Source organism: Erinaceus europaeus, chromosome 4 (genome assembly GCF_950295315.1).
Source record: "Erinaceus europaeus chromosome 4, mEriEur2.1, whole genome shotgun sequence".
Lineage (NCBI taxonomy): Eukaryota > Metazoa > Chordata > Mammalia > Eulipotyphla > Erinaceidae > Erinaceus > Erinaceus europaeus.
In genome coordinates, this window is record NC_080165.1 from 22119460 (window position 1) to 22139881 (window position 20422).

Below are 20422 nucleotides of genomic sequence, written 5' to 3' on the forward strand. Positions count from 1 at the left end.
TATTTTTCCAGATTTTTTTCTACACATAGATATATACATAAACATATTTTTTAGCACAGAGTTCGATAGATTGCTTCGTTTTATCATTTAAAACATTTAATTGTCTTTCCTACTCTGTATAGACATATCTTCTTTTTTTAACTGTCAATTACAAGCAAAGTATAGATACATCACAATTTACTAACTATTCCCTTATGGAAAGAACATAAAAACATTAAGTGAATTCTATTGGCATTAGAAGTAAATCAATGTCTAACGACTTTTTTTTTCTAAACTATTGTTGATGCTCACTTTTAAGATAGCTTCTTCATAGTGAGACCTGGGTCCATAAAATAACAGAAAGGCATAGTTTTGGGATATCCGGTCAAACAGCTTATTCTGGACCTCTTTGTTTGGCTGTCAATAAAATAAACATTAGGAATGAAACCCTAAGAATCCTTTGTTATTAAAACAGTCAAAGGCTGAGATTCTCAATAAGTGTTTCATGTTCTAGAAAGTCAATTACAAGATATTTAACCTCTTGTTATTAATGATACGGTAGGCTAATTTGTCTTGTAGAATTTATAACAATGTACATAGAGACAGTATTGAAGAGATCTCTCTGAAGAGAGCTAGAACTGCAAGACACTGTGTAGTGAATGGTCAATTACAAGAGATATGGGCAAGGCACAGGTGGGGGAAGGAGGGGTGATGAATGAGGTTGCAAGGTTCATCTATTCACAGTTTGTGGGGGTGTCAAAGTCCATGTTAAATAGTTTAAGATTTATTCCACAGAAAACTAATGTTAAGTGGGCAGGAGTAGAGAGCATAATGGTTATGCAAAGAGATTCTCATGTCTAAGGCTCTAAAGTCCTAGGTTCAATCCATCCCATCGCCATAAGCCAGAGCTAAGCAATGCCCTGGTAAACAAACAAACAAACAAACAAAAGACACTAATGTAAGCAAGGGAGAGAACATTCATATTGCTTTTACCTGGTACCTTTCGTGAAAGAGCCACCAGAAGCTATCCAGCCATATGTCTCTTACAGGATCAGAAGAGAGAAACTTCTCTAGTTCTCTATCTGAACAGAAAGCCTTGAAGAGAAACAAAAGTCACATGACTATTGCTGTTGTTATTGCTCATTTTAGGGAGAACTCCACTGGAATCAGATCCAGATTCACAACCATCTCTACCCAGATCCAGACCTTCTTCCTCCTTCTGTGTCCTCTGGCTCTGTATCGATATTTATCTCACCATCTTTGGAGTCAATGTATTTTGGAGCCAAACTCAGGGAGGGAAAAAAATCTGACCTTTTAGTGGCTACCAAGTATTTGTCTTGCCAGGTGCTTTTAAATGTTCTTACCTAACTCCTGTGATAACCAAAACACACTTATCTTTCATTCACAGATGAGGAAACTGAGGACAAAAGAACTGGTCATTTGCCCAGAGTTACACAGTCAGCAAATGTCAGAGCAGGATCAGAACCCGACTCCAATCAGCTGCTCCCTGCTCCCACGTATGTTCAATCAACAACAATCTTTAGCAACAAACTCTGATTTCAAGGTTCTCCTGAGTTAGTAATGAGTGTCTGGAATTTTAAAATTAAAACAATTATCAGTGAACTCATAGGGGCAGAAGACTCAGTCTTCTTTGTCATATAACTGGGTCTTGAGCCTGGCCCTGACTCCACAGTAATGTGTTACACTGGGCTGGATGATGTCTTGTATCTGGCACTGAGTTATGTGCATTCATTCCTTATCTCACTTCCCAGTTTCACAATCTGTTGTGGGTACTGTAGCTCTCCCTGGTTTTAGAAGAGGAATGTGAGGGTCAGTTAGTATTCTTGCCAAAATACACAGTCCAGATATTCAAAATCAGACAGCTTGGCCCCAGAGACACTACTAAGACTGCCTCCTCAACCACTAGGAAAAACTAAGAGAGCTCGCCCTTCCATCATGCTGGACTCCTTGCCACAGTCTCCATGCACATGAAAGCTGCAGGCGCTGTGCGCTGATGGATCTCCATTCTCCAAGGAGGTTTCTGTTCTTGGCTTCATCTTGCTCTCCATTTCTTGGCTTCCTTGGTGAGGCAGTAGGGTGGCGCCATTAAGAACACAGGCTTTGGTTTTGGCACTAGACTGTGTGGGTTCAGACCCAGCGTTCATACTTATTAGCTGTGTCAACCTGAGCAATGTTTTTGGACCTGCCTGTCCTCAGTTTGCTCATCAGGAAAATGGTTTGCTGAGGATAGCAGGCCCTACCTGGAAGACTACTGTGAGGGTGAAATGGATGATACCTGCAGAGCATTTGGAACAGTGCCAGGCAAATAGGAAATACTAAGCCTGTCGTAGTTCTTTATTATTTATTTATTCACATTGCTACTTCCTTTCAGAAAGGAATTTACTTCAATCTTTACCTACCTAGTAGGTAGTGCTGGGAGTGGTGATAGAGAAGTGTTCACAGGTGACCAGGCATAGTGTGATAGTGTGTAAGTGCCGAGAGACGATGCCCAGAGAAACCCTGAGGAGCATCTAATCTGTGCTTTCCCCTGAAAACACAAGGTTTTTAGTGGTATGGGAGGTGGCACACTGCATAAACTGTAGGACTCACAAACACAAGGCTTTGAGTTTGATCCCCAGAATTGCATGTGCCAGAGTAATGCTCTGGTTCTTTCTCTCTTTCCTTCTCTCTCTCATGTTAATAAATAAATCAAAAGAAAGATTAAGACTTGTTAGAAACTTGGTTTAGAGGTGTCATCAGGATGCCGGCCAGGCTTCCCTGGATTGAAGACCCCACCAATATGTCCTGGAGCTCAGCTTCCCCAGAGACCCACCCTACTAGGGAAAGAGAGAGGCAGACTGGGAGTATGGACCGACCAGTCAACGCCCATGTTCAGCGGGGAAGCAATTACAGAAGCCAGACCTTCTACCTTCTGCAACCCACAATGACCCTGAGTCCATGCTCCCAGAGGGATAGAGAATGGGAAAGCTATCGGGGGAGGGGGTGGGATATGGAGATTGGGCGGTGGGAATTGTGTGGAGTTGTACCCCTCCTATCCTATGGTTTTGTTAATTAATCCTTTCTTAAATAAAAAAAAAAAGAGAGAGAGAGAACCAGGTATCTCTGACACATGGAAAGCCAGGGATCGAACTTGGAAAAAAAAAAAAAAGAAACTTGGTTTAGAGGGAAATACAGAAGGCCCACCATGATTTAGGAAACTGAGACAGGAAGACCTGATGGCCTCTGATTCCCAATCTCCAGGCCCTGAAACTCAGCTCCATGCCTCCCCCAACCCCTAGCATACACACCTGTACAAAAGTTCCCTGAGGAAGAGTGAGATTGATCTGAGAATAGCTTTCACCTCACTGGTACTATTTGAGTGGCAATGAATGAGCACTTTTCTCCTTCATGCAAAAGCCTGTATGATAGTATGTTGGCTTTCTTGATGAGCCCATGTTCACTTTCAGACTAACTCATCACTTCCAGTGGTGGAGTGGGGATGAAATCATAGCTCTAAAGGGACAGCGCTATTTGTCATGGCCCTAGAGGAATGAAGTGATCTGACAGTGACAAGCTGAGTTAGGTAATAATAACAATAAACAGTAATAATAATAACAGCTCTTAGCTATACTTGTAGAAACTGTCAATAAATGGTTGATATGTTAAACTCAAACTGCAAAACCAAGGACAAGGAGTAAAAACTCACATCCCCATTCCCTTGCTGTTTGCCCTTTGTCATTAGAGCAAATAACAGAGCTTTGGATCTATTACAAGGAGGAGATGTGTGCAAAGCCCATCATGATACAGAAGTCCAAATCACACATATCCTATTTATCCCAAAAAGGACTTCCTATTTTTTTTTCAAAACACAAGATACAAGGTTTTTTGTTTGTATGTTTATTTGTTTATTGCCTCCAGAGTTATCACTGAGGTTTAGTGCTAGCACTACAAATCCACTGTTCCTGGTGGCCATTCTTTTCTTTCTACTTTAATTTTATTTGATAGGACTGAGAGAAATTGAAAGAAAAGGGGGAGACAGAGAGGGAGAGAGATGCCTACAGACCTGCTTCATTGCTTGTGAAGAGTCCTCCCTGCAGGTTGGGAGTGTGGGCTCAAACCCAGACCCTTACGCATGGTGATATGTGTGCTTAACCTAGTGACCACCGACAGCGCCCCCTAAATAAAAGTTTCCATCCCACTGGGGAGCTACTGTAATGGTTATGCAAAAATATTTCCATGCCTGAGACACCAAAAGTCCCAGGTTCAATCCAGCACCTCCATAAACCAGAGCTGAGCAGTACTCTGGTAAAAATTAAATTAAATTAAATTAAATTTACAATCCCTCCTACTTGTATCAGTATTCCCTGAAACAAAGAGACAGAAAGGTAGATCTGAGCATTGTTCTGCCTTCACAGTATTCTTTTTTGTTATTGTTGTAGTTATTATTATTGTATTATTATTGATGTCGTTAGATAGGACAGAGAGAAATGGAGAGAGGAGGGAAAGACAGAGAGGGGAAGAGAAAGACAGACACCTGCAGACCTGTTTCACCACTTGTGAAGCCACTCCCCTGCAGGCGGGGATCCGGGAGCTCAAACCAGTATCCCTACCCCAGTCCTTGTGCTTTGCCCCAAGTGCGCTTAACTCGCTGTGCTACCACCTGACTCCCCTTCAGTGTTCTAACCTACAATAAAGAGTAGCTCCCTTCTTGCCAAAGCTGGTTTGGCAATGTTTGACTTCCTGGGTACTGGGAAACAGATTCACATTTGGCTTCAAGAGTGGCTCTCCCAGTTTCCTGGGATATCAAATAGGAATAGATGCATAGGTTGTTGTAAAGTTGAGCAGAGGTGAACTGCTTAAGCTCTCTCCTTCCTTACCTTGTTAGTAACAGGATTTTTCTCAGCCTGGATCACATTGTCCACCAAGTCACAGATGTCCATCCCATTTGGAAGATCATTTGGCTTCAAGCTATTAAATGGTGGTTCCTCATATAACTCTGCCAACAGATTTTTATCTGCAATTTTCTGAAGCAGAAAGGCAGAATATGAAAAATGTAGCTCATTATGTTGACAGTTCAAAATACTGGGGTATCTTCTTTTCAAGACAATCTTGTAAATCACTATTAAGTCATGGGTGTATGTGATATCATTACAGAACAGTAAGATAAAAGAAGGTGATCGTGACCACAGAACCCCTACCTATATACCTACCTATATGGTTCATATTTTTTCTTTTAGACTTTAAGCATGCATATACAAATATCTATATATCACTGTAATTTTATAACATATATATTTATTTAAATATTTTAATTTATTTTTATTATCTTTATTTATTTTTATCTTATTTATTGGATAGACACAGCCAGAAATTGAGAGAGAAAGGGGAGACAGAGAAGGAGACACACCTGCAACACTGCTTCACCACTCATGAAGCTATCCCCTGCAGGTGGGGACCAGGGACTTGAACCTGGGTCCTTGTGCATTGTAACATGTGCGCTCAACCAGGAGTGCCACCACCCGGCCCAAAATATATATTTATGCAATATATATACTGTCATTGACAAATTAGAGCATACTTTTAAAAAATATTTATTTATTTAGATAGAGACAGAGAGAAATTGAGAAGGGAGGGGGAGATAGGGAAAGAGACAGAGAGACACCTGCAGCCCTACTTCACCACTTGTGAAGCTTATCCCCTGCAGGTGGGGGTGGGTGGGACCAGGGGCTTGAACTTGCATCCTTGTGCACTGTAATGTGTGCACTTAAACCAGGTGTGCCACCACCTGGCCCTGAGCATATAGTTCTTCCCTTTTTGGGCTATTTATTTAGTATGAATGTCTCAAAGATAGTAGTATTAGATCAAAAGATGCTATTGTTCTTAATGTATATCATTAAATTGAGCCTCATAATAAAAATAAAATATGATGACTATAAAAGTATAAAGTGCAGTGCAGCCCAGCCTAAGAGGTGGTGCAGTGGATAAAGTGTTGGATTCTCAAGCATTAGGTCCTGAATTCAATCCCCAGCATTGCATGTATCACAGCGATGCTCTATAGCTCCTTCTTTCTCTCATAAATAAGTATTTACACAAAGCCTTTTTTTTTTTCTTGTTTAAGTACAGAAAAGTGAGAGAAAAGGACTGAACTGCTAACTGGGCTTTGACATTGACAATGGAGGGGTTCAGTGAGGAACTACACAAACTGGGTCAGACAGCCTGGGACCAGATGTTGCCTCCGCCATGCACTAAGCTGTGCCACCTTGGACAAGACGTTTTACGTCTACACCAGTGAAGTAGATGAAAGCTTCAGTGCAGACTCTCAACCATCAGGTTCTACAAAGATGTGTTGGGTTTTCCTTGGCTAAAAGGTGAAGACATTATAATAACACACTGTTTCCTATGCTCCAGCATTTAAAGATTTGAATACATGAGCTGTGCAGTTTGAAGAGAAAATTAAAGAAAAGGTCTCAACAGGGAGAAAGCACTGCCAGCAACCAGCAGCGCCACAACGGACACTCACTGACTCCCGCTCTCAACTTCCTAAGGTGTCTTCCCTTATGGGTATAATGAGTGCTGCTGTGTGAGGGGGCCCTTAGCACATGGCTCTGTGTGAGCTGATCTGAACACCTTCTCTATCTATCTATCTATCTATCTATCTATCTATCTATCTATCTATCTATCTATCTATCTATCTATCTGAGAAAGGAAGAACAAACCAGAGCATCACTCTGACATATGTGTTCCCAGGGATCGAAATCATTCATAGGCCTAATGTTCCAATGCTTCACCCACTGCATCACCTCCCTCTGGGGATGCTCTGAACACCTTTCGAAGCGGAAACATTTCCTAGGGTGTTTTTTTTTTTTTTTTAATTTAATTTTATTTTTTTTATTTAAGAAAGGATTAATTAACAAAACCATAGGGTAGGAGGGGTACAACTCCACACAATTCCCACCGCCCAATCTCCATATCCCACCCCCTCCCCTCCTAGGGTGTTTTTACTTTTATTTTTACCAGAGCACTGTTCAGCTCCGGCTTAGGTAGTATTGAGAATTGAACCTGGGACTTTGGAGTCTCAGGCATGAAAGTCTTTGGCATAATCATTATGCTATCTCCCCCATTCTTAAGATGCTTTTTAAATATTTTTATTTATTAATTAGAGGAATTGGAGGAGAGAGAGAGGGAGGGAGGGAGGGAACCACATGTCACTCTGGTACATGTCCTGCTGGGGATCCAACTCAGGACCTCATGCTTGAGGTGTCATTAATTCTTTTTTTTTTTTTTGCCTCCAGGGTTATTTCTGGGGCTTGGTGCCTGTGCTACAAATCCACTACTCCTGGAGGTTATTTTTTCCCTTTTGCTGCCCTTGTTGTTTATCATTATTATTGCTGTCATTGTTGTTAGATAGGACAGAGGGAAATTAAGAAAGGATGGGAAGACAGAGAGGAGGAGAGAAAGATAGACACCTGCAGACCTGCTTCACTGCTTGTGATCCTTACACCGGTCCTTGCACTTCAGTCCATGTGCACTTAACCCGCTGCACTACCACCCAGTGACCTCATGCTTGAGAAGCCAACCCTTTATCCACTGCACCACCTTCTGGACCACCTTGAGATATTTTTAAAGGGTCCATTTAAAAATAGATCTTCTAAGAGTAGACAGGGAGATAACTCAGATTGTTAAAAGTAGTAACTGCATATCTAAGCCCAGAGGCAGCAGGTTCAGTCGCCAGTACTATATTATGTCAGAGCTGAACATGCACTGGTCTCTTTCTCACATGATAAATAAATAAGTAAATAAATATTTAAAGAGGGGACCACGCAGTGGTGCACTTGGTTAAGCACTCACTTTACAGTGTGCAAGGACCCAGGTTCAAGCCTGTGTTCCCCACCTGCACCTGCACGAGTGGTGAAGCAGAGCTGCAGGGGTCTCTCTGTCTCTTTCCCTCTCAAACTCCTCCCCTTCTCAATTTCTCTCTGTCTCTATCCAATAATAAATAAATAAATAAAAGTAAATAAACACTTAAAAAGAAAAAAATCAGTTACCTGAGAAGTGATGCTGCAACGAATGGAGGTTAGACTCTCAAGCACAGGGTCCCAAATTCAGTCCCCGGCAGTGCATGTACCAGAGCAATACCCTGGCACCCTCTCTCTCTATTGTAAAATAAAATGAAATTTTGGTATTATCTTTATTTATTGGACAGAGACAGACAGAAATCGAGAGGGGTGGAAGAGATAGAGAGGGAGAGAGACAGAGCAACACCTGCAGCCCTGCTTCACCACTCATCAAGCTTTCCCCCTGCAGGTGGGAACCAGGGGCTTGAGCCTGGGTCCTTGCGCACTGTAATGTGAGCACTTAACCAGGTGTGCCACCACCTGGCCCCTGAGATCATTTTATTTCAAGTGGTGGAGATAGCATAATGGTTATGCAAACAGAATCTTGGACCTGAGGCTCCAAGATCCCAGGTTCAATCCCCAGCACTACCAAAAGCCAGAGCCGAGCTGTGCTCTGGTGAAAAACAAAACAAAAAACACTTTTTTCTTTATTTGATAGGACAGAGAGAAATTGAGAGGGAAATGAGAGACAGATAGATATACAGATTGAGATAGATAAATAGGCTAGGTGGTGGTGCACCAGGTTAAGCACACATATCACAGTGCACAAGAACCCAGGTTCAAGTCCTTGGTCCCTACTTGCAGTGGGAAAGCTTCAAGAGGGTGAAGCAGTGCTGCAGATGTCTCTCTACCTCTCCCCTCCCCCTCTCAATTTCTCTGTCTCTATCCAATAATAAATAAATAAATAAATAAATAAATTTTAAAAGATAGATAGGCAGACAGACAGACACCTATAGCATATTCCACCTTTCATGAAGGTGGGGAATAAGAGCTCAAAATCTGGTCCTTGAGCATAGTAATATGTGTCCATAACCAGGTGCACCACTGTCTACCCCCCCAAGTAAGATCATCTTTAATGTGGGAGCAGCCTGGGGAAATAGCACAGTGGTTTATAAAGACTTTCAGGCCTGAGGCCCCAGCTTTAATTCCCAGTACCACCATAAGCCAGAGCTGAGCAGTGTTTTAGAGAAAAAAATAAAATTTTAAAAATTTAAGGGAGGGGGAGCTGGTCAGTGGTACATCTGGTTGAGTGCACCTGTTACAATATGCAAGGACCCAGGTTCAAGACCTTTGTCCCCATCTGGAGGGGGTTTGCTTTCTGAGCTGTGACGCAGTGCTGCAGGTGTCTCTCTTCCTCTCTCTCTCCTCTTACCCTCTCAATTTCTATCTATAAAAATTTCTAAAAAAATGTTTATCTTTATTTCTTGTCAGGCAGAAATCAAAAGGGATGGAGTGATAGAAAGGGGAGAGGGAGAGAGAGAGAGAGAGACCTGCAGCCAGTTTAACCACCTGTGAAGCTTTCCCCCTGCGGGTGGGGACTGGAGGCTCGAACCTGGGTCCTTGTGCACTGTAATATGTACATTCAATGAGGTGTGCCACCACCCGGCCCCTAAAATAAAATTTTAAAAAGAATTAAAAAAAATAAACAAACTCTAGTTTGTTTAAAAGTCCTCTAAAAGGGGAACTGTGTAGTTTTCATATACAGTCATCACCAAGACACCAGGAACCTTATCCCCAGAATAGATTTCACACCCACCAGCGACAGAACCCACATTCTCACCCTTTTAGCAAAGAGAAGTCTGACATTCTTGAGTTCTGAGGATCTGTAGGTAGGCCGTGTTTTTCTCTGACCCTTGTCTGCAGAGGAATGGGAGAAGGGAAGCAGCATGTGAGCAAGCACCGGGCCTGTCCACTGCGGAGCTCAGTCACCTTCACTGGTCTGCTGCTCCCCTCTAGTTGCCAGACAACACTAACATTGTCTCCTCACCTGTGTTGGGAAGGTCTGGAATCTGACTAGACTGCTTGCCAGAGCAGCAGCCAAGAGGAGCTCTCAGGCTGGGACAAATCCAGGACTAGCAGCAAACAAACTGTGTGACTCCCTCTCCCCCAAGCCTGGTCCTCACACAGACAGTATGCTCACAGGACCAGTCTTACCACAAGGGGCTTGGGAGGCTTTAAAAAGACAATGTGTGTGACAGTCACGCAGTGGGAACTCTCTAAATGGCACTGTCCTTTCCGCTATCCTTGCCCCACGTCTAGAAGTCAGAGTGAAGGCTCCTTCACATGAGATGATAAAACTAGATCCCTGGCATAAGGATCCCGGTTCGAGCCCCTGGCTCCCCACCTGCAGGGGCGTTGCTTCACAAGCGTGAAGCAGGTCTGCAGGTGTCTATCTTTCTCTCCTCCTCTCTGTCTTCTCCTCTTCTCTCCATTTCTCTCTGTCCTATCCAAGAACGACATCAATCACAACTACAACAATAACAATAACTATAGCAAGGGCAACAAAAGGGAATAAATATTAAAAATATTAAAAAAAAAAAAAACTAGATCCCTACTCAACTGACTGGCAACACTAAATAAATTTTAGGAGCATGGCTTCCCATTTCTGTGTTTGTTTGCCTCACACACCCACCAGCACTGTTCTAGTGAAAACATGGAAGCCTCCACAAGCCACATGTCATCCCTAAGGGACATGCTAATTGTCTCCATTTGAGAAATGGAGTTGCTTTATTTTTGTGAAACCTGGGCCTCATGCACCTCATTCAAGGCCACTTTTCCAGACAGAGTCAGAAACAAAGAAAGGGTGAGATCCCACAGCACAGAAGCTCACACTGATGCCATAGTTATGTGGTTCCAGGGCTAGCACCTGGGCTACACACATGGCACGAAACATGCCCTACATGGTGAGCTCTCTGACCTCTCAACTGCATTTTATATATATATATATATATCAAAGGGGCTGGGTGGTGGTACACCAGGTTAAGTGCATACATCACAGTACAAAAGGACCTGGTCCCCACCTGCAAGGGGAAAACTTTGCAAGTGTTGAAGTACAGCTGAAGGTCTCTCTCTCTCTCTCTCTCTCTCTCTCCCTTTTTATCTCCTCCTCTCAGTTTCTGGCTGTCTCTATCCAATAAATAAATAAAGATCATTAAAAGAAAAAAAAAAAACCCAAACCCCCACCAAAGAAGATATCCAAAAGGCCAACAACATATGAGAAAGTCATTGTCAAAGATACTTCACCCCTGTGAGAATGTCATACATCAGAAAAGATAGCAGCAACAAATGTTGGAGAGGTTGTGGGGTCAAAGGAATCCTCCTGCATTGCTGGTGGGAATGTCAATTGGTCCAACCCCTATGGAGAGCAGTTTGGAGAACTCTCAGAAGGCTAGAAGTGGACCTACCCTATGATCCTGCAATTCCTCTCCTTGGGATACACCCTAAGGAACCAAACATACCCATCCAAAAAGATCTGTGTATACCCATGTTCATAGCAGGACAATTTGTAATAGTCAAAACCTGGAAGCAAACCAGGTGTCCAACAACAGATGAGTGGCTGAGCAAGTTGCAGTATATATACACAATGGAATACTACTCAGCTGTTAAGAATGATGAATTCACCTTCTTCACCTCATCTTGGATGAAGCTTGAAGGAATCATGTTAAGTGAGATAAGCCAGAAAGAGAAGGATGAATATAGGATGATCTCACTCATAGAAGTTGAAAAATAACAACAGAAAGGGAAACACAAAGCAGACCTTCAACTGGATTTGGTTCATGTCCCTAAACACGATGGCAGAGGAGGACCTGAGTGTATGTGAAAAACTGAGAAATGTTACACATGCAACTACTATATATTACTGTTGACTGTAAACCACTAATCCCCCCAATAAAGGAAAAAAAAACAAACCCCATCAGGGTTATGAGAAAAGATTTTTGCCTCTGTCTTCTGAGCCTCCGTGACTTTTTTCTCTTAAAGCATTCTTCTCCAATTCATATTCCTCAATTGCCTTCAAAAAGCAAAAAGAAATGGGGTGTTAGGGATTCATGTAAATCTGAGACGAGGGTGGGGGCTCAGGAACTGGGCCATTTCTCCTGTTGGGGTCAAAGACCTGCAGCAAAATTTATGACAGTGCTTTGCTGTCTTTCCTTCTAGGCCTTTGTGACTGGAGGTGTCACTGGCACTCCCCTTAGTGCCACCACCGACACACGTCCGACCCACTCTCTTGCTATTTGCCCTTCTGGTGACACTTCTGAGTAACATAGGGTTCCAATGTCCACAGGTCGCAAAGTAATACCCACTCTTTCCACAAAAGAGGACCAGCATACCTACCTCCCAGGGATTTTATCAGGATCACATAGAGAGTAATGTGCACACAGTAGCACACCAGGTTAAGTGCACATAGTATAAAGTGCACTGACCTGTGCAAGGATCCCGGTTCAAGTCCCTGACTCTCCACCTGCAGAAGGGACACTTTACAAGCAGTGAAGCAGGTCTGCAGCTGTCTCTCTCTCTCTCTCTCTCCCTCTGTATATCCCCCTCCTCTCTCAATTTCTCTCAGTCCTATCCAATAAAATGGAAAAAAATGGCTGCCAGGAGCAGTGGATTCATAATGCCTGCCGAGCCCCAGTGATAACCCTAGAAGCCAAAAAAAAAAAAAAAAAGATTAATATGCTTAAAAGCCCCAGCACAGATGCTAGCAGAGAGGAGTTGCTCAGGAAAGGGCTATTATTATTAATAGCCCTTATTAATCCTTAAGACCTCCCCAGAGACTTCTCTTGATCTCTGACCCCCTCCCCACCATCACTTTAAAAAGGAAAAAAAGAAAAAATGAATGCTCATGAGCCAACAGTTGTTTTGTCATCCAACATGAGCCCAGAACTCTGCTTGAATAACATTTTAATGAAGAAGTATGAGCCTGTTGTTACTCTCAAGAAATTTGCAGTCTACCAGGCAGCCAACTCAACACGTGTGGAATAGGGAAGTGCTGTGCTGCTATGTTCAGGATTCGAGTCCCAAAATCAGTACGGGCTGGAGCAGTCAGAGGACCATCCAGAAAGGTGGGACACACGAGAAATGATGAGGTTCCCACCTTCTAAGTTCTTCTAAGTTGGAGCATGATCCTATGGGATGTGGGGAGAGCGGCCTGGGACACAGAAGGACACAGAAAGACACAGATCTTGCTTCTTCATTCACTAGCACTTAATCTACTAAACACTTGTTATAGCCCAGGCCTGTGGTGGATCTCTGCAGTAGGGCAGAAGGGAGGGAGTCTAGAAAAACCAATCTGGTTATAGGCCTGACCTTGAAGAAGCAGCCATGTGGTCAAGGCCTGGTGTATTTAGGGGAAGTCATCTATAATAAAATAAAGCCATTCATAAAAAAATAAATAAAAATAAAAGAGATTATCAAAATTGGCTCCCCTTTTAAAAAACAAGTTTAGCAATCTGGGAGGTGATTCAGTGAATAAGGCATTGGACTCTGAATATAGAGATACTGGGGTCAGTCCCCAGGATCACATGTGCCAAACTAATGCTCTCGTTCTCTTTCTTACATACCTTAATTAATAAAGTTTAATGGCTTTCCCATGGCACAGTGCATTAGACTTGAGGTCCTCAGTTTGCTCTCTGGAACCACAGATGCCAAGAGTGATTCTCTGGTTCTTTTTCATACATAAATATTTTTTTTGTTTGTTTATTAAGAAGTCTTTGAGACAGTTATAGTGCAAGTGAGTTTTCACATAAGGGACAGACTTTAGCCCCAGCACTCACAACTCACCAGGATGTTGGTGAACTGATTTGGACTCAGGTTGGCTTCAGCAATCTTCTGGTTCACCTGAGGTATGGAGCCAACAATGCATGCTGGGAAAGAGGCTGCTAAGGAAACAGGACAGACCCAGTCTGTCAAGAAGGAGGCTCACTCCCATTCTCTGCTGTCTCTCCACTTATTGATTTCCTTTGCAAATGGTCACTCCTTTTGTTTTGTTTCAGATGAGTTGAATTTTAAACTATGAATGAAAACTAACCATATCCTAGACAACTGGGGAAGTTAAAAAGGAAAAAATAAATCACCTACTATGCTACTACCTGACAACTTCTCTTAGGACTTGGACAGCTTTCCATCTAGTCTCTGCGCCATTACAATCTCAGTATATGCCTACTACACTACTCTCACTTCTGTTTCATTCCTTATTATGGTTAGCATCTTCATGTGGCCAAATCTGCAAAGTATCTTTAGTCATTCAAATTCATTTAGAAGCTATACCTTGGGTTGGACAGTGAAGCGTCTGATAGAATACACGTTAGGATGCACAAGGACTTAGGTTCAAGCCCTCAGGCCCCAGTTGCAGGGGAGAAGCTTCATAAGTGGTGATGCAGTGTTGCAGCTGTCTATCTACCTACCTACCTACCTACCTACCTATCTTTTCCTCTCAATTTCTCTGTCTATCCAAAAAATAAGAAATGAAATAAAAAATAGAATCTGTAAAAAAAAAAAAAAAAAGAATCTGTACCTTAATACATTGAACTGAGTGCTGAATATTTAAAAGGCTTACAATCACTGTAACATGAATAACGCCTTTATATAAAAGATGCTGCTTGTCTATTTTGTATTAGTCCTTTGCCAGATTTTCAGTGAGGAATGGCTGGTATCTTGACCTTGTTCATGATTACTGAAATCCCTGTTCAGTTTGGCCCTCTTGTTATCCTCTATGCTTGCCTGTCTTCCTGGCTTAATTCAACTCATCTAGGATATCTCCTCTATAAGAACCCCCTAATCCTCTCAGTCCCCACTGCCTTCACACACAGTTAGGTTCACTCTTCCTTCCATTACCCTCAAGTGTTCTTATAACTCAGAAAATACTTAACGAAAGAAGATGCTGAGGAGGGATGAGACAAATCAGAAGGAGTGGAAGGGTCAGTGAGGTTGAGATAAGGGTGGGATTAAGAAGGGAAAGGGGGTCATGAAAAGGCCCAAGACAGCAACACCTGGAGCAGAGCATAGGGAGAGCCTCTTGAGAAGGTCCCTGAGAGGCAGGGGAAACGCACAGAGTGCTGGCTGCTGCACATCTGGGAGGGAAAGGAGCTCTAATGAGAAGGAGAGCTCTGGGGTGAATTAGGGTTAGTAGCTGGGAAATCTCTAGGGTCCTCCAGAGATGGGATTCTGTGGGTCCAAGAGGTACAGTTCAGGGCTAGAAGTAAGATGTGGTTGATGAAAGCAGGGCCAGGGGAGAGAGGCACTGATAGAGCCCAGGAGGTTCAAGTACTAGGTCCAGATAGAAAGACAGGAAGGGGCAGTTGGGCAGAAGCACAGCAGGTTAAGCACACGTGGTGCAAAGCGCAAAAACCAGTGTAAGGATCCCGGTTCGAGCCCCCAGCTCCCCACCTACAGGGGAGTCACTTTACAGGCAGTGAAGCAGGTCTGCAGGTGTCTTTCTTTTTCCCTGTCTTCCCCTCCTCTCTCTTTCTCTCTGTGCTATCCAACAACAATGACATCAATGATAACAATAGTAACAATGATAAACAAGGGCAGCAAAGGGGGAGGGGGATAGCCTCCAGGAGCAGTGGATTCGTGGTGTAGGCACTGAGCCCCAGCAGTAACTATGGAGGCAAAAAAAAAAAAAAAATGTACAGGGCTGGGAGGTGGCGTACCTGGTTGACTGTACATATTGCAATGCACAAAGAGCCAGGTCCAAGCCCCACCTGTAAGGAAGAAAGCAGGTCTCTCTCTCTCCCTATCTTCCCCTCCCCTCTTAATTTCTGGCTGTCTCTATCCAATACATAAGTAATCTTTAAAAATGGGCTGGTAGGGAGTCAGGTGGTAGCACAGTGGGTTAAACACAAATGGCCCGAAGTGCAAGCATTGGCGTAAGGATCCCTGTTCGAGTCCTGGCTCCCCACATGTAAGGGAGTCGCTTCATAGGCGGTGAAGCAGGTCTGCAGGTGACTTTCTCTCCCCCTTTGTCTTCCCCTCCTCTCTCCATTTCTCTCTGTCCTATCCAACAATGATGACATCAATAACTACAACAATAATAACTACAACAACAATAAAAAACAAGGACAACAAAGGGGGAAATAAATTTTTAAAAAATGGGCTGTGGTCTGGGAGGTGGCACAGCGGATAAAGCATTGGACTCTCAAGCATGAGGTCCTGAGTTGGTTCCCAGGAGCACATGTACCAGAGTGATGTCTGTTTCTTTCTCTCTCTCTCCTATCTTTCTCATAAATAAATAAAATCTTTTTTAAAAAAATGGGCTGGCAAAACAGCTAATCTGGATAGTGTGCTACAATGCCATGTGTGCGAGCCAGGTTCAAGTTTGGCATTGGAGGGAGCTTTGGTGTGTGGTTTCTCTCCTTCTCTCTGTCCCTCAGTCTCTGTCAATTTAAAAATGCCAGTCCAGAGTGGTGAAGACCCTACAATAAGAATCAATCCCCACCACCATCATAAGCCAGAGCAGTAACACTCTGGTGTAAAAAGTAATAAATGAATAAATCCTTGGTTTTAAGTTCACCTAAGAGCAGAGGCCGAAGTATGACCTTCTTCATCGTTAACTATTTTTTTACTATTGCCACCCGAGTTACTGCTGTGGCTCAGTGTCTGCACAATGAATTCACCATTACCAGTGGTTTTTGTTTGTTTTATTTTTTCATTTTCCTTGATAGGATAGATAGAAATTGAGAGTGGGAAGAGGGAAAGAGGGGAGACACCTGCAGCACTGATTTACCACTTGTGAAGCTTCCCCCTTGCAGGGACCAGGGGCTTATACCCGGGTCCTTGTACATGGTAATACGTGAGCTCTTAGAAGAGCTATTGCCTGGTCCCTGTACCACAACTTCCTAGCTGCCATGTATAACCCCAATTCTTTGGAAGGGAAAGGGGAAAGGGAGATAAGGGAGTAGAGAGAAAAAGCTTTCGTTTCCTTCTCAGTTTTTTCAACAATTATTTCTAGTGCCTCATCCTTCTGGACTCTTCCACATTATCTTAGTAATCAGTAGACAAATTTGAGTCAATCATGTCTTTAAAATCCCCAAAATTTAGAGAACAGGAAGAGTTTAGTCTCTGAAAAACATTAATGCAAGTGTAAGAAATGAGCTAAGAAGGAATGTGTGTCAGGACAGAAACAGATCGCCAGGTAGAGCATGCATGGGTCTGGTCATGCTCAAGACCCAGGGTCAATCCCTGGCACCTCCTGAAAGGTGCTGTGGCACCAGAGACAGCTTCAGTGCCGTGGTGTCTCTCCCACTCTCTGTCTCTCTATCGGAATTACAAAGTGGCCTAGAGTGGTAAAATCATGTGTGCATGAGGCCCTGATTCAAAATAAGTAAATAACATCTCTATACAGAAAGATGGAAGGAAGGCTGGAAGGAGGGAAGGAAGGAAAAAGAGAAAGGAAGAAAGGAAGGAAGGAGGGAGGGAGGAAGGAAGAAAAGAAAGGGAGGGATGCAGGCAGAAAGAAAGGAGAGAGAGAGAGAGAGAGAGAGAGAGAGAGGAATGCACATCGTAGGCCTAAGCACAGGCTCCGCCCGCCCCTGCCAGGTGTCTGGCCCATAGCTGGCAGCGCTCAAGGATACTGGGTGCATAGTCCTCCAGCTCCTTCCTCATAGCTTCCTTCGCAGCCTCCACTACAGAAGATTTGACACCCATGGGCTTCTTTAGGGACGCCAGTGGCATGGCGTTGACGTTCACCACCTCCATTGTCCTGTTTCTTGTAAACTGACAAACAGCAAGTTTCCACGTTTGATAGCCTCTCGTTTATCACTTCGATCTTGGTCTGTGTTCCACCAGTCTCCTTCCTGGAATCGGGAGACAGCTGCGCTCACCAGGGATGTCTGTGATGCTCCGTGCAACATGGGGAGCAATGGCTGTGGCTTGAGTCTCTACCTTTCTTTGATGGGTCTGGGGTGTGTGTATGTGCCAGAGACCCCTCCCCTGGGATTCAAAGTCTGTGCTCTACCACTAAGCTACATTCACCCTTAGCCCCGAGAACCCCATTCCTTCCTTTTTTAAAACCAGAGCACTGGCTTATCGTGGTGCTGGGGATTAAACCTGGGACTTTGGAGCCTCAGGCATGAGTCTCTTTGCCTATCCACTATCTCCCCTGCCTGAGAATCCAATTCATAGCTCAGGATTTCAAGGCCTAAATATTTTTCTTTCTGCACGCTGATAAGTCCTCTCAGACCCCTCCATACACACCCATGATGAGAACTGTTCAAGATTTAACACTTATTCATTTGCTCGGCACTCCTGTTTTTAAAAACAAGCATCAGGACCAGAGAGGTGAATCAGCAGTACAGAGTAGAACTTACCTGCACGGGGACAGGTGGTAATGCACGTGACTGAGTGAACACATTACCATGTGGAAAGATCTGGGTTCAAGACCCTGGAAGGACCCAAGAAGCTTCACCAGTGAAGCAGAATTACATCTCTCCCTCTCTTCCCCACCCCTCTCAATTTCTCTGTCATATATATATATATATATATATATATATATATATATATGTATATATATACATATATATACATATGTATATACATATACATATGTATATACATACATATATATACATATATATGTATATATACATATATATACATGTATATATATATATATATACACTTTTCCCCCTCAGTTTCCTGCAAAACACTCTCACCCCCAGCCTAGGCCTCCCTTCACCATCATGCACCAGAACCTGAAAGTTCCTCCTCCCCAGAGTCCTTTTTGGTGCAAGACACTAAACCCAGTCCAAGTTCTACATTGTTTCCCCTTCTGTTCTTCTTTCTCAACTTCTGTCTATGAGTAAAATCATCCCATTTCCATCCCTCTCTTTTTGGCTTATCTCACTTAACGTAATTCCTTCAAGCTCCATCCGAGATGAAATGAAAAAGGTGGATTCATCATTCTTTTTTTTTTTAATATTTATTTTCCCTTTTGTTGCCCTTGTTTTATTATTGTAGTTATTATTGTTATTGATGTCATTGTAGTTGGATAGGACAGAGAGAAATGGAGAGAGGAGGGGAAGACAGAGAGGGGGAGAGAAAGACAGACACCTGCAGACCTGCTTCACCGCCTGTGAAGGGACTCCCCTGCAGGTGGGGAGCCCCGGGCTCGAACCAGGATCCTTACGCAGGTCCTTGCACTTTAAGCCACATGCGCTCAACCCACTGCACTACTGCCCAACTCCTGAATTCATCATTCTTAAGGCTGAGTCATATTTCATTGTCTATATATACAACAACTTTCTTTTTTAATATTTATTTTTATTCATTTATTAGAGACAGAGGGGAGGAGACGGCAGAGAGGGAAAGAGACAGATAAAGACCCCTGCAGCTCTGCTTCACCACTCATGAAGCTTTCCCCTTGCAGGTGGGGACTAGAGGCTTGAACCCAGGTCCCTGTGTACTGTAATGTGTGTGCTTAACCAGGTGCACCACTGCCTGGCCCCTATACCATAACTTTCTTAGTCACTTATCTGCTGTTGTACACCTAGGTTGCTTCCAGGTTTCAGCTATTACAAACTGTGCTGCTATGAACATAGATACACAGAGATGTTTTCCCAGGACAGATGTGTTTCCCAGGAGAGGAAATGCAGGATCATAGGGTATGTCCATTTCTAGTCTTCTGAGAGTTCTCCAGCTAGTGGGAGAATTTAGCCAGTGTATCTTTCACCAATTTCCTATCTTGTCTTCCAGTCCTTGACTTTTTAAAAATGATTTATTTATGAATGAAAGAGAGCCACAACATCACTCTGGTACGAGGGAATCAAGCTCAGGTACCTCATGCTTGAGAGTCCCGGGGTTTATCCACGGCACCACCTTCTGGACAGCGGGAGCACACCACGCACAATTCTCTTCTCCCCAGCTGTGCGCCCTATCTGCCTGGCCCAAGGCACTCATTCCTGATCCTGACCATCCTTTGCTTTGCATTCCATGCTTCTGCATACGCTATGTCTTCTATTCAACAGTTTTTGGAAAACCTTCTTGAAATCCTCCAGGCCATTAGTACCAACCCTCCTCTATGATGCCCAGGATTCTGCATTTCTTCATTAGCTACCAGAGCACTGCTCCTCTCTAGCTGGCGGTGCTGGGGAATCTAATCTGGGATTTCTCACATGGAAATCCTGTGCACCACAGCACTGTGCCACCACCTCAGCTCTCAACTTCTGCATTACTGGAGAACTTACAAGACAGAAGTGGAGGGCTGGCAAATAGCTCCGCTGAATAGTGCTCCTGCTTTGTCATATGTGCAACCCAGACTCAAGACCAGCCCCCACTGCACTGGGGGGAAACTTCAGGGCAGGGGTATTGTGGAGTCTTTTTGTCTTTTCCTCTCTCCTTCTGTCTCTTTCTATGTGGAAAAAAAAAAATGGCCCAGAGTGGTGAAGCTCCAGTGTTGACAAAAACAAACAAAACGCTGACTTGGGGGTCGGGCGGTGGCGCAGTGGGTTAAGCGTATGTGGCACAAAGCGCAGGGACCGGCGTAAGGATCCCGGTTCGAGCCCCCGGCTCCCCACCTGCAGGGGAGTCGCTTCACAGGCGGTGAAGCAGGTCTG

General features: G+C 43.6%; 1 protein-coding gene across 5 annotated transcripts in view; it reads right to left on the minus strand.

Annotated features, from left to right (window-relative positions):
- The window catches only part of FAM227A (family with sequence similarity 227 member A), a 69882-nt gene that overhangs the window by 47642 nt on the left and 1818 nt on the right, over positions 1-20422 (minus strand). For 2 of the 5 annotated variants that reach the window (XM_060188975.1, XM_060188974.1), the window contains exons 2-5: positions 9655-9731; positions 4857-5003; positions 973-1074; positions 292-396 (exon numbers count right to left, since the gene is read on the minus strand). In XM_060188975.1, coding sequence (XP_060044958.1) covers positions 292-396; positions 973-1074; positions 4857-5003; positions 9655-9731 — 431 coding nt within the window. Of the gene's footprint in view, positions 1-291; positions 397-972; positions 1075-4856; positions 5004-9654; positions 9732-11813; positions 11884-13652; positions 13736-17443; positions 17666-20422 lie in introns of all 5 variants that reach the window. The other 3 variants (XM_060188977.1, XM_060188978.1, XM_060188976.1) reach the window with 3 other exon arrangements.